This window comes from Zalophus californianus, chromosome 11 (assembly GCF_009762305.2).
Source record: "Zalophus californianus isolate mZalCal1 chromosome 11, mZalCal1.pri.v2, whole genome shotgun sequence".
NCBI lineage: Eukaryota > Metazoa > Chordata > Mammalia > Carnivora > Otariidae > Zalophus > Zalophus californianus.
Window position 1 is genome coordinate 104,459,630 of NC_045605.1, and position 13,005 is coordinate 104,472,634.

The 13,005-nt window shown below is 48.3% G+C and overlaps 1 protein-coding gene across 2 annotated transcripts; it reads right to left on the reverse strand.

Moving 5' to 3' along the window:
• Window positions 1-2,338, reverse strand: ZBTB3 (zinc finger and BTB domain containing 3). Of its 2 annotated transcripts, none has more exons than XM_027580178.1 (2): window positions 2,311-2,338; window positions 1-1,862 (listed from the first exon to the last, which is right to left on the reverse strand). In XM_027580178.1, the coding sequence occupies exon 2, from the start codon at window positions 1,809-1,811 to the stop codon at window positions 258-260; it is 1,554 nt and encodes a 517-aa protein (XP_027435979.1). In that variant the 5' UTR covers window positions 1,812-1,862; window positions 2,311-2,338; the 3' UTR covers window positions 1-257. The 2 variants fall into 2 exon arrangements, with proteins under 2 accessions (XP_027435979.1, XP_027435978.1); XM_027580177.1 differs by lacking the exon at window positions 2,311-2,338 and adding an exon at window positions 1,996-2,042.
• Window positions 2,339-13,005: the final 10,667 nt, after the last annotated feature.

Consider the following 13,005-nt stretch of genomic DNA (forward strand, 5'->3'; position numbering starts at 1 on the left):
TGGTCCAGAAGGCAGGGTGGCAAGCGATTACAGCTCAGAAAGATTCCCAGTGCCCTTGGAGAGGAGCTGACTGAGATGCACTGCCCCAGAAAGTCCTGCTGTCTGGCTGGGTAAAGAAAAACTGGTGGCAATCTTCAGCCTGGGCAGGAGGTTCATTCTGCTCCCCCTGCAGGGAAAAGGAGAAGCTTCCAGTCTCTGCTGCCCCCTAACGATGGCAACAGCAGGCCTAGCATCAGCTTATGATGCTCCTGCAGATGTCAGTTTTTGGGACCCAGTACAAAATCTTTGGGTGGCCCTCCACCACTGCTGTTCTGTTTGTCTGCTGTAGGGGAGCCATGGAGGGGCTGCACTCCTAGGAGGGGGCCGGCCTCTGGGTCCGGTTTGCTGCGTTTGGCCAGGTCCTCATTGTGAGCCTTGCGGATATGTCGGTACAGGTCCCCTGACTGCGTGTAGCTGCGTAGGCAGTAGCGACACTCGTAGGGGCGCTCGCGCGTGTGCACTGTGGCGTGTCGCCTTAGTGTGTAAGAACACGAGAAGGTCTTCCCACATGTCTTGCAAGTGGGCACATCCTCAGTAAAAACCCCAAAGCTTCCCGGGGTTGCTTCATATTCGGAAGGCAGGTAAAGTGGCTCATGCAGGGCTGGGGGCGCAGGCAGGGGCGATGTCACCAGTCCTCGAGGATACTGCCCTGGACCTGGCAGCAAATGGTAGGGTAGGTGAGAATCTGGGGGCAGGAAGTGCTCACTTGGCCCCACCTCTTCCAGTCCTGCCGCTCTTGGCTCCTCAAAAGCCTCTGGCTGAGGGGGCTGTCCACCATACATTGCCCCTCCGGGCGGGAATAGTCCCTCAGGCCCCTGAGGCTGTTCCTCGGACACATCGGGCTCCTCATCAGAAATCACAATAGCTTCTACTTTCACCTGGACCAGCTCAGCTTCCACTGGCGCTGGAGCCTGCGATGGAACTGGGGCTGGGACTGGGGCTGCTGCTGGAGCCGGAGGATAGAAGCCTTGCAGTGGTCCCCCAGCACCCCTTGGTTCCACCATCCTCAGACTCTCAGTACCCACATCAAGGGGAGCTAGCGGCTCCACCGAAACTGCTGGAAGGCCCGGAGAGAAGTAGTTTGCAGGAATGGTCTCTGTGGAGCTACTGGGGCTGGCAAGAGAGACATCAGTCACTAGTGGAGGAGGTGCCCGTAGATGTGGTGCATCGACCTCCATGCCGGGCTGTGTAGTGTCAGCCCCCCCAGGCATTGGTGGCTCATCTGGAGGACAGACAGTTGGAGAGGGAGCTGCAGGGCCCTTCCATTCCCCTTTGCCCCAATTGCCTGACGTCTCGGCAGATGCCAACGAAGGCTGGGGGCCACGGGAAGTGGACAAAAACTCCAAACTAGGGGGCTGTGAGCTGGTTTCCTCCTCCTTCTTGGTACTGTCTGCCTCTGCCAGGGCCCGGGCCTGCAGCCGCCGCTTACACACTTTAACAATGTCATTCATGTGCAAGTAGCTGGCAGCAGCCAGCACATCCTCCACAGGGGTATCCCCCCTCAGGACCAGCTGGCCAGCATACATGAAGTCCAGAAGCAGCCCAAAGGCTGGGGCCGTGACAATCTCATTGTGGATGCACACCAGATCCCTCTTGTCCAGTTCCCGCTCTTTGTAGAAAAGCTGGAAGAATGGGCTGCAGGAGGCCAGCACAGCCCGATGGGCCAAGAACTGGGTGCTACCCACCATCACGGTGCAGTCACAAAGGAAACCCTGGGACCGCTGCTCTCGGAGGCTCTGCAGCAGCTGCTGGCTGTGTTCTGGGAACTCCATAGTACCCCACGAAGGGAAAAGGACCCTAGGAAGGTCCCCACCAGAGGCTCCCTGGGAAGAGAGGACAGTAGGTTAGGGCAGGTAACCTCCCCAGCAACCTTCACCTCAGCCTGAGCTATCACCTGCCACCCCAAAGCCTCTGGCAACACCGTCCTGACCCCAAAACGCCCGCTTAAATTACTACCCTTCCTTCTCCTAGGTCACACCCAGTGGTTTCATTTTAGCCCCGCCCCTTCGGCACCACCTTAGAAGCAGGCCCCGCCCCCGCTTCGCAAAGGACACGCCCCGGAAGTCCCGCCCCCTAACCAGCCTCCGCTTCCTCAATGCCCACCCGGTGGCTTCCAGCAGCTCCTTCAACTAGGAGTCTCTTTTGCTTCCAGACCTTTCCGGAGGGTACCTCTACGCCCCACTCCAGGAACTCCCCTGAGCCTCTCTCTCTCGCATTCCAGGGGCTAAGAAGTCCTAGGGTGGGAACTAGCGGAGAAAGCAGATCCCTCACCCACCAGCGAACAACCACCGGCGAACTCCGCCCCTTCCCACCTTCTCAGTTTTAATTGGCTCAAATTGGCCTCCCCTGGGCACGGATTGGCTCACTGTCCAGGAACCAACCCCCACGCTCTGAGCGGCGTCTGCAAGTGGGTGCTGGTGGCGGTTGCTCCGGCAGCTAGGCGCAGGATTGGTTGGCGCTCCTGTCCTAAACTTTTCCTCCTCGTCCCGCCTTCTTTGCCCCAGAGACCTCTTGATTGGCTGAGCTTCTCCAACTACCTGCGGCGGTAGGAGGGCGGGCACCGGCTCCATGGAGATGAGCACGAAGTCCTCTGGGCGGGGAGCGAGGCCCGACACCCTGCAGGGTGTTGTGCTCAGGGCGACTGGGAAAGGGAGAACCCACAAACTGGTGTGGTGCCCAGGCGGCCCGGCTCCTGACCCGGCTCCAAGATAACGGTGGGCAATAGCTATGCCGCTCTGAACTGCAAGTGTCTCTTGAAGGTCCCTTCCTCCCTCAAAAATGTCAGGATGCCCTTTTGCTTCACTACCCCAGTCTGATCGCTCCAGACTCCTGGCTCAGAAATGGTGGTGTCCTTATACCTGATCATACCGTCCTTAGCCTGATCCCTGTAGGCAATTTTACAATGAAGAGATTAGAGTGCCCTTTTCTGTGTCTGGAGCGGCCTGGGAGGTGCTGATGGAAGGAAGGGAGGGAGTGGGCACAAGGCCCTAAAATTTACCAGCACAGGAGAACAGGAGAATAAAGAGCATGGTTACTTCTTCTTCTTCTTTTTTTTAAGTAGGCTTGATGCCCAACATGGGGCCTGAACGCACGACCCAGAGATCAAGAGTCATACGCTCCACCGACTGAGCCCCAAGAGCATGGTAGCATGTTTTTTTGTTTTGTTTTTTGGGTTTTTGTTTGTTTGTTTTTTGAGTGTGGTTACTTCTGAATAAACCTTTTTTTATTTTTTAATTTTTTTTTAAAGATTTTATTTATTTATTTGAGAGACAGAGAATGAGAGAGATAGCACGAGAGGGAAGAGGGTCAGAGGGTCAGAGGGAGAGGCAGACTCCCTGCTGAGCAGGGAGCCCGATGCGGGACTCATCCGGGGACTCCAGGATCATGACCTGAGCCGAAGGCAGTCGCTTTAACCAACTGAGCCACCCAGGCGCCCTAAACCTTTTTTTTTTAAGATAGTATTTCTTTTTTAGAAAGATAGTAGTTTTTTTGTTTTTGTTTTTTAAGATTTTATTTATTTATTTGACAGAGAGCGAGAGCAGGAACACAAGTAGGGGGAGTGGAAGAGGGAGAAGCAGGCTTCCTGCCGAGCACGGAGCCCGATGTGGGGCTCGATCCCAGGACCCTGGGATCATGACCTGAGCTGAAGGCAGACGCCCAACGACTGAACCACCCAGCCACCCCCTGAATAAATCTTTTGAGGGTACCTAGGCAACCAGCAGAGGAAGGGGTATTAGTTGGGAGTCAGTGGTACCTGCCTCTTCCCTGACCAGGGCAATGTGTTGACAGGATTATCATAGGGGTAACTCAGTGCCCTTCTCCCCTACTCGCCCCATCACCCACAATACTAAGTATCTTCACTTTGTTCTGCAGCCAAGCCCTCCAATGAGATCTAACCAGAATTAGGGACATTCATCAACCTTTCATCCTTGTATTTGAGCCGTGTGGGCCATACTGGCCTCAGCTTGAGATCCCATCTTTTCAAGGTATCTTCCAAGCCACACAGTATTGCATAGAAATTAAAATTAATTTAAGCAACATTTCATTTTTTGAAAAATAACTGTATTTTCAAAACCAAAAAAATGTGATGATTAGTGGCATTGTTTTATATTTTCCCAAATTCCTTTAATGTCTGCCTTAATAGAAGACAGATGGATTCTCACATCTGCTGCTTTTTTTTTAAGCTACTATGAGATGTTGTCTTGCTTATGTGAAGAAAATGCCTCAGACAGGTATGAGTTCATGGAATTTCATTGGCTATGGTGAGGTCTTTGTATTTTATTCTTAGTGTAATGAGAAGCCATTGATGGGTTTTAAGCAGAGGAATGTTCTGATATGATTCTAGTTCTTAGAGGCTTATCCTGCCTACTCAGTGGAGAAGGGACTATAGGGGATCAAAGTGGGGCAGGGAGGAGGGTGTAGGTATGGTCCCATAGGAGATGATGGTGCCTTGACAGAGGTAGTGGTGGATGTAGCTGGAGAGAAATGCTGGGTCAATAGAATTTTGCTAAGACGAGGGTAGGAAATAGGGACAAGAAAAAAAAAGAGTCAAAGGTGGCCAAAATTTTTGCATGAGCAGTGGTGTGGCTGATAGAACCATTTTCCTAGAGGGGGGCAATGGGAAATCGAGAGTTCTACTTCTGACCCTTTAAGTAGAGCTTCCTCTTAGCCAGTTAGACTTGTGAGCCTGAAGATCAAGGGGAATGTCGGGGTTGGAGATACATGTTGGGAATATCATCAGCATATAGGTGGTATATTTAAAACCAAAGGACTAGAGAGATTACCCCCTGTACAGTAGAGGGCTGCTGGAGTGGTAACATAGGCTGTTGAGGAAGGTGAAGCAATCCTGTTTCTACAGGTTCAGAAGAGATCAGAATGAAGGTGAGTCAGAGTTTGGGCACAAAGAGTGAGTGCATGCCACACTTCGAAATTGCCATGCTTACTGGACCTAGATTAAAAAAAAATTTTTTTTTTAAAGATTTTATTTATTTATTTGACAGAGAGAGACACAGCGAGAGAGGGAACACAGGCAGGGGGAGTGGGAGAGGGAGAAGCAGGCTTCCGGCTGAGCAGGGAGCCCGATGTGAGGCTCGATCCCAACATCCTGGGATCACGACCTGAGCTGAAGGCAGATGCTTAACCACTGAGCCACCCAGGTGCCCCCCGCTATTTTTTTGTTTGTTTGTTTAAGTAACTCTATGCCCAACGTGGTAAGGCTTCAACTCATGATCTTGAGATCAAGAGTCACATGCTCTACTGACTGAGCCTGCCAGGCACCCCTGAAATTTCTTGTTTTAGCTTTAAATTTCCCACATTGGGTGTAGAGGTTACTTAAAATAAACTGTTAGTAAATAAATAAATTAATAAATACCAAAAGAAATTTCATACTTATAGTAGCAACTTTCCCCCAAGAAAAAAACTTGAAAAGCTTTGCTACTGTGTCTGTGTATTAATAGAAGTCAGATAAACATCTACCATTTATTTAGCATTTGTTAAGTGCTAACAGTGTGCTAAAGATATAATCTCTAATTCCATAAAAGCCTTCTTTCTTAGACAGAAATGACACCTTCAGCTTGGTTAAGTAACTTGGCCAAGGTCACACAGCTAATAAAAGGCAGAGCTAAGATTGAATTTAAGTCTATCTTCAAAACCACAGCGCTAACCATCCTGTAGATCTATCTTCCTAGAGAGTCAGCAGGTGGTTTTCAGGGTTGTTGTACCAATGGCCGTAGGATTTAGACTTGGTTATCCTACTGTTGGAAGAATTGGAGGCACAGAGGGAGGAGCCCAGAACCCAGAAGAGGGGCAGCTGAGATGGATGATTTTGCTCAGAGATTGCCCTCCAGCAGGATCAGCTGCTTCTGTTTGTCTTTAGGAAACAGGTGACAGACATCACAAGGGCTCCTCTCTAAAAAGAGATATAGCAAAAGATAACTGAATCCTCCAATAGACTTTCTCTGTATGCCAAATCTCAGTATAGCTGATTGGTAGCCATTGCTGTTTTCTCTTCTATCCTAGCTTGTCTCTCTCTGATCCTGAAGCTTTGGAAGCAAGGGGATCAGGGCTTGGGGAAAATTTGTCATGGCCAACTGATGCCTGGGGAGCTCAGAGACAGACCACGTTCAGCCAGTCTGCTGACAAAACCCAAAGGCAGAGAAACAAGTGGTGGTGAAACAAGAAAGGAGTTTATTTCAGGGTGGCCAACAGTGGGGAAGACAATGGATTAGCGTCTCAAAGACTGTCTCCAAAGTGCTGATACTTCCATGTTCATGTAAGGAAAATGCAGGGCAAAGGTAGGTGGGTACGTGCAGGTAGGCGGAGAAGGTCAAATGGATCATTGTCTTGCAGGCAATCATCAGTGGGGTTTTGCTAGCTCAGTACAGTCCTTATTGCTTGAGGGGATAGTTTGGTTTCCATCAAGGGATGCTTTGCCCTCAAGGTCTTCTGCACGAGCCAAGAGACAAGCTGGAATGAAGAACCCAACTAGAAAGTTTGAGGTCAAAATGGAGGCAGCCAAAGCCCTCTTTTACCCTGGGAAGCCATTGGGTTCCAAAAAGGAGAGACATAATTAGACTTGAGTTTTGAATACATCACTCTTGGCAAATAAGCACATAAAAAGATGGTCAACATTGGGCGCCTGGGTGGCTCAGTCAGTTAAGCGTCTGCCTTCGGCTCAGGTCACGATCCCAGAGTCCTGGGATCGAGCCCCACATCGGGCTCCCTGCTCTGCGGGAAGCCTGCTTCTCCCTCTCCCACTCCCCCTGCTTGTGTTCCCTCTCTCGCTGTCTCTCACTGTCAAAATAAATAAATAAAATCTTTAAAAAGAAAAAAGATGGTCAACATCATTAGTCATTAGGGAAGTGAAAATTAAAACCACAATGAGATACTACTACACATTTACTAGAATAGCTAAATAAACAACTCCTGCTGACAATACAAAGTGCTGGTGAGGATATTAGAGCAACTGGAATTCTTATACCTGCATATGCAATTATAATATTTTACCATACCACACAGGCACAATAGGTGTAAATAAACTCAAGAGCATTGATAATAGTAAACTGTGGTAAAATTTTGACTAGGAAGAGATGAGGGTTTTTTTTAAGATTTTATTTTACTCTTTTAAGAAATCTCTCTACCCAACAAGGGGCTTGAACTCACAACCCCAAGATCAAGAATCATATGCTCTACCAACTGAACCAGCCAGGCACCCCAGGAAGTGATGAGTAATAAGTATCTATTAATAATTTTGACTCTAATTACAATGTCTGTTCCCCCCCACCACCACCACACACACACACACATCAAGTAATTCTCAGACACCAGCTGAGTGTCCTACAATTCAATTCTGAAACCATCTCCCTGGAGATGTTGGGTTCCACAGGTTAAGGGCTCAGTCCTATAAGAATGCTCCCTGCCCCCGCCACCCCCTTTTAGATGCCAATTGAAAGTCCAGGTTGTCACCTGTGCTTCTCACCTACTGGCTATAGATTGGAAGTTCCAAAGACTCCTTCTTGGGTTTAGTTAATTTGCTAGAGTGGTTCATGGAGCACAAAGACATTTCACTTGCTAGATTACTGGTTTATTATAAAAGGATGTATAACTCAGGAATAGCTAAGTGAAGGGATGCATAGGGCAAGGTATGGGAAAAGGGTGTGGAACTTCTATGCTCTCTCTTACAGTGCTACTCTCCCAGTATCTCCAAGGTATTCACCAACCTAGAGGCTCTCTGAACCCCATCCTTTTCGGTTTCTATGGAGGCTTCATTACACACACACAATTGATGAAATCGTTGGCCAAAGGTCAAGGATTCAACCTCCAGCCCTCTCCCTACCCTGGAGGTCAGGAGGTTGAGACTGAAAGATCCAACCCTCGAATCTTGAGGTTGGTTCCCCCAGCAAACGGTCCCTGTTATTAGGTGATTTTCAAATGTCACCTCATTAACATAAACTCAGTTTTGAAAGGGGTTTGTTATGAATATCAAGACACCTTTAACACCATTATCACTTAGGAAATTTTGAGGGTTTTAGGAGCTCTGTGCCAAGAACAGAGAAGACCAAATATATATTTCTTATTATAAATCACAATATCACAATAACCTTTGTGGGTTTTTTTTCCTAACTTTTTATTATGAACAATGTCAAACACACAAAACTAGAAGGAAACATATAAGAAACCATTATTACCCATCATCCGGCTTCAGCAATTACAAATGTATTGCCAAACTTGTTTCGTCTGTACCTCTCATGTGGGCAACAAAGACAGAAGGACATGTAGATAAAATTAAACATCCTTATAACCGGCAGCCCGTTGACAAATACTTGAAATAGGCGGATTATAACATTCCTCCAGGATCCTGAGTCTTCTTTAGCATATGGAAGTCCTTTTAGAATTTCCCTTATCTTTATGTCCCCCCCAACCCCAAGGTATATGATCTGTTGTTCCTCACATTCCCCGGGCAGCAGGGAGCAGTGGGGCTCCATCCACAGCAGCTCTTTCTGCCCAGGGGTCCTGTCCCGGTACTTTATTAATAAAACCACCTTTTTTGCACCAAAGACGACCCAAGAATTCTTTCTTGGCCATCAGCACCGGACCCCACCAACCTCACCGACATCCCAAAAAAAGCAAAAAGCAAAAAACTACCTCACCTCTGCCTTTGTTTTTTAAGTTTATATATATTTTTAAAATAGTATGAGAGAGAGTGAGCGGGAGGGACAGAGAGAGAGGGAGAGAGAATCTCAAGCAGACTCCATATTAGCAGGAGCCCGACGGGGGGCTCCATCTCACAACCCTGAGATCACGACCTGAGCTGAATGAAAGCAAGAGTTGGACATTTTAACCAACTGCGCCACCCAGGCACCCCTGCCTTTGTTTTTTTCAGTATAATTAATTTAATCGTAAGTTATAATAATAGCATTAAATGTTTGATAGAGGCTGTATTTAACAGCTGGCTTGTAAAATTCCTGAAGTACTAACAACTGGCTAGGGGCACTTGGCTGGCTCAGTCGGTAGAGCATGCAACTCAATCTTGGGGTTGTAAGTTCGAGCCCCACGCGGGTGTAGAAATTATTTAAATAAAATTAGGGACACCTGGGTGACTCAGTCGTTAAGTGTCTGCCTTTGGCTCAGGTCATGATCCCTGGGTCCTGGGATCAAGCCCTGCATCGGGCTCCCTGCTCAGCAGGAAGCCTGCTTCTCCCTCTCCCACTCTCCCTGCTGCTCCCCCTGCTTGTGTTCTCTCTTTCTCTCCCTCTCTCTCTGTCAAATAAATAAAAATCTTAAAAAAAAAAAACCCAAAATAAAATTAAATTAAGGGGCACCTGGTTGGCTCAGTCAGTTAAGCGTCTGACTTATTTTTTAAGATTTTATTTATTCATTTGAGAGAGAGAGAGAGAGATCACAAGCAGGAGGAGAGGCAGAGGAAGAGGGAGAAGACTCCTCGCTGAGCTGGGACCCCGACGTGGGGCTCGATCCCAGGATCTGGAGACCATGACCCGAACTGAAGGCAGATGCTTAACCATCTGAGCCACCCAGGCACCCCATAAGCGTCTGACTCTTGATTTCAGCTCCAGTTGTGATCTCAGGTTTGTGGGATTGAGCCTCACCTTGGGCTCTGGTCTGGAAGTGGAATCTGCTTAGGACTCTCTCTCCCTCTCTCTCTGTGTCCCCCTACTACTTACCCAACATGTGCACTCTCTCTCTCTCAAAAAAAAAAAAAAAAAAAAGGCTCAGAAGCGATAAGGGAGTATCCAAGGTTTTGGACTTTAATCATTTCATCCCTCTTGCAAGGAGCTTCCTAACTCCCAGCGTCAAAATAACCAATGTCTCCCATTTCACCCTGGGGACCAAGTGCTTATTAGAGCTGGTCTGGGAAGGCTGTATACCAGGATTTTAGCAATTCCACCAGCAGTCAAAGTGAAGCCTGGATCCACCATTCCAGAGTCAAACCCTGGTCAAACCCTGGTCCCCAATGGGGCCTAACAACAAGGAACCAAAAATCCCTCTGTGAACCCAGAGAGGACTCAAGCTAGTCTTGAAGTGACAAGACACAGGTAAGTCTTTTTCCTTTTGGCTGCCCTCTCCTCACAGCATGTGGGGAGTTCACGAAGACATCCTCTATCTCTCGCCGGACCCCTGGCTGTACTCAAGTCTTTTATTGTGCACTGGGCCTTGCCTCCTAAATGCCCTAACCCACTTCATATTTTCCAGAAGGTCAAACCAGACACTTGCAGGGGACCCCTTGATAGATCTGGATGAGAGGAACCCTGACTGCCGCCCCATCCACGTCCCTGACCAGCAGGAAATAGCTATGGTGGGTCGTTGGCCTTTTTCCCTAAGAGCAGTTAGGGTTACCTCTTCAGACGGGGGATAATGAAGGATAATTGGAAGAAAGGCAGGTGGGACAAGGCCCTCCCCCCCCCCCCCCCGCGCCCTAAGAGGAAACCACCCTTAAAACACCCTTTTACACCACCCTGGAAGGAGCCCTCCACCCTTTCCCATATGACAAAAACCCAATTGGATGACAGGCTCAGGGAGGGTTCATCAGATGAAAACAGCCCGCCAACAAGCCCATGAAAACCCCTAGACTTAGAAATTCCAGTGGCGGGCGCCTGGGTTGCTCAGTTGGTTAAGCGACTGCCTTCGGCTCAGGTCGTGATCCTGGAGCCCCGGGATCGAGTCCCGCATCGGGCTCCCTGCTCAGCAGGGAGTCTGCTTCTCCCTCTGTGACCCTCTTCCCTCTCGTGCTCTCTATCTCTCATTCTCTCTCTCAAATAAATAAATAAAATCTTAAAAAAAAAAAAAAGAAATTCCAGTGGCGACCCCTTTAGGTCCCCTCCCTCCTTGGAAACTTTGTACTGTCACTTTGCTATAGCTCAATAAACCTTGTTTTGCTGCCCACCAAAAAAAAAAAAAAGGCTCTTGTAGTTGGTTCCAGCACCCCCCTGTCCTTAAGTTTGCCTTTGAGGGGTCCACAATAGACAAACTATGGAGAGAGCCCAGATGTCCATTGACAGATGAATGGATAAAGAAGATGTGGTGTATATATACACAATGGAATACTACTTAGCCATCGGAAAATGAAATCTTGCCATTGCAACACGATGTAGATGGAATTAGAGGGTATTATGCTAAGCGAAATAAGTCAGAGAAAGATAATTATATCACTCATGTGGAATTTAAGAAACAAAACAGAAGATCATAGGGGAAGAGAGGAAACAATAAAACAAGACAAAATCAGACAGGTAGACAAACCAAAACTCTTTTAACTAGGAAACAGGGTTGCTGAAGGGGAGGTGGGTGGGGGGTTGGGGTTACTTGGGTGACAGGCATTACGGAGGGCACGTGATGTAATGAGTACTGGGTGTTATATAACACTGATGAGTCACTGACCTCTACCTCTTGAAACCAATAATACACTATATGTTAATTAATTGGATTTAAATAGAAAGGAAAACAAAACAAAAGTTGCCTTTGAGGGGAGGCTGGCTGGAAAAGAAGAGAAATTAAGAGAAACTGAGGCCCATTCATCTGCTTCCTTGCCTGATCCTCCAAAGGGGATCCCCATGGAGTCTGAGTGGGAGACTGGTGGGCTCAAACATTCTAGGAAATGGGCAGTGTCAATGGCAACTGGTGTGTGACAGCTCTGAGGAAGCAGATGTCTCTGTTCTTGAAGGAGGGTGGGTCAGGCTCTTTCATTTACAACATAAAAAAACTTAGGCAACTGGGAGTTTGCTCAAGGCCACAGTATTGTCCTGGCTCTAGAAACTGCTGCCCTTGCTAAGCCTTTCTCTTGGGTCTGTGTCTCATGGTTTCTGCCTCTTTCTGTACCACCGTTTTATCAGTCAGGGTCTCAGCAGGGAACAGACTGTACGCTCACTCTGGTTAATTGAGGTGAGTTTAATAAAGGGACTGTTTACAAAAAAGTGGGCGGAGTTGAAGGAACAGACAAAGGCTCATCAATTCTCTAAGCCCCTGGTGTGTGTGTTGGGGGGAGTGGAAAGGGGGACCAGGAAGGAGAAGTGCAGTGACCTGGTTTCTCACACGGGGTGGGAGCGCTGCCTTCTGGGCTCTGATTTTGGTTGCTTCATCTCCTAACTACCTGCGGGCAAGAAGTGGGTACTCCATGTTTGTTGAACGAATCCTGCATGAAAATCTGGGATGCCCAAATATGCAAGAGTCTTGGGGTCAGACACGGTGAATTTGAATCCCGCCCCTGAGTAATCCTCAAGTGACCTCAACCCTCTGAGCCTGGGCCCTCATTGGTAAAGCTTGCCTGGTGGGGTTGCTGGAAAAAGACAGCTACTTCCTATGCTTAACTATGTGAAAGCAGTCTTCCGATATTTGCTATACGAATGCACTCTGCTAAAGCGCTTTATTCCTGTTGTCTTTCATTAGCTAACTAATTCCATTTAAAAGTACTTATTTGGGATGCCTGGGTGGCTCAGTCTGTTAAGCCTCTGCCTTCAGCTCAGGTCATGATCCCAGGGTCGTGGGATGGAGTCCCACATCAGGCTCGTTGCTCAGCGGGGAGCCTACTTCTCTCTCTGCCTGACGCTCCCCATGCTTGTGCTCTCTCTCTCTCTCTCATAAATAAACAAATAAAAATTTTTAATTCTTTTTTTAAAACTTTATTTATTTGAGAGAGAGAGAGAGAGAATGAAAGAGAGAGAGAGAGAGAGCATGAGAGGGGGGAGGGTCAGAGGGAGAAGCAGACTCCCCGCTCAGCAGGGAGCCCGATGTGGGACTCGATCCCGGGACTCCAGGATCATGACCTGAGCCGAAGGCAGTCGCTTAACCAGCTGAGCCACCCAGGTGCCCACAAATGAAAATTTTTAAAAAGTACTTATCTTTTGAGCATCCATTCTAGGCCAGGCACTGTTAAAAGAGTCTGGAGGTTGGACCCCCCCGTGGGCGTGGCACAAGTGGGCGGGGCTCACGGATTTCCCGCCCACGACAGCGAGCCCC

Excerpts from the sequence above, each read along its gene's own strand:
- ZBTB3 (XM_027580178.1), bottom strand. The coding sequence starts at position 1,811 with ATGGAGTTCCCAGAACACAGCCAGCAGCTGCTGCAGAGCCTCCGAGAG.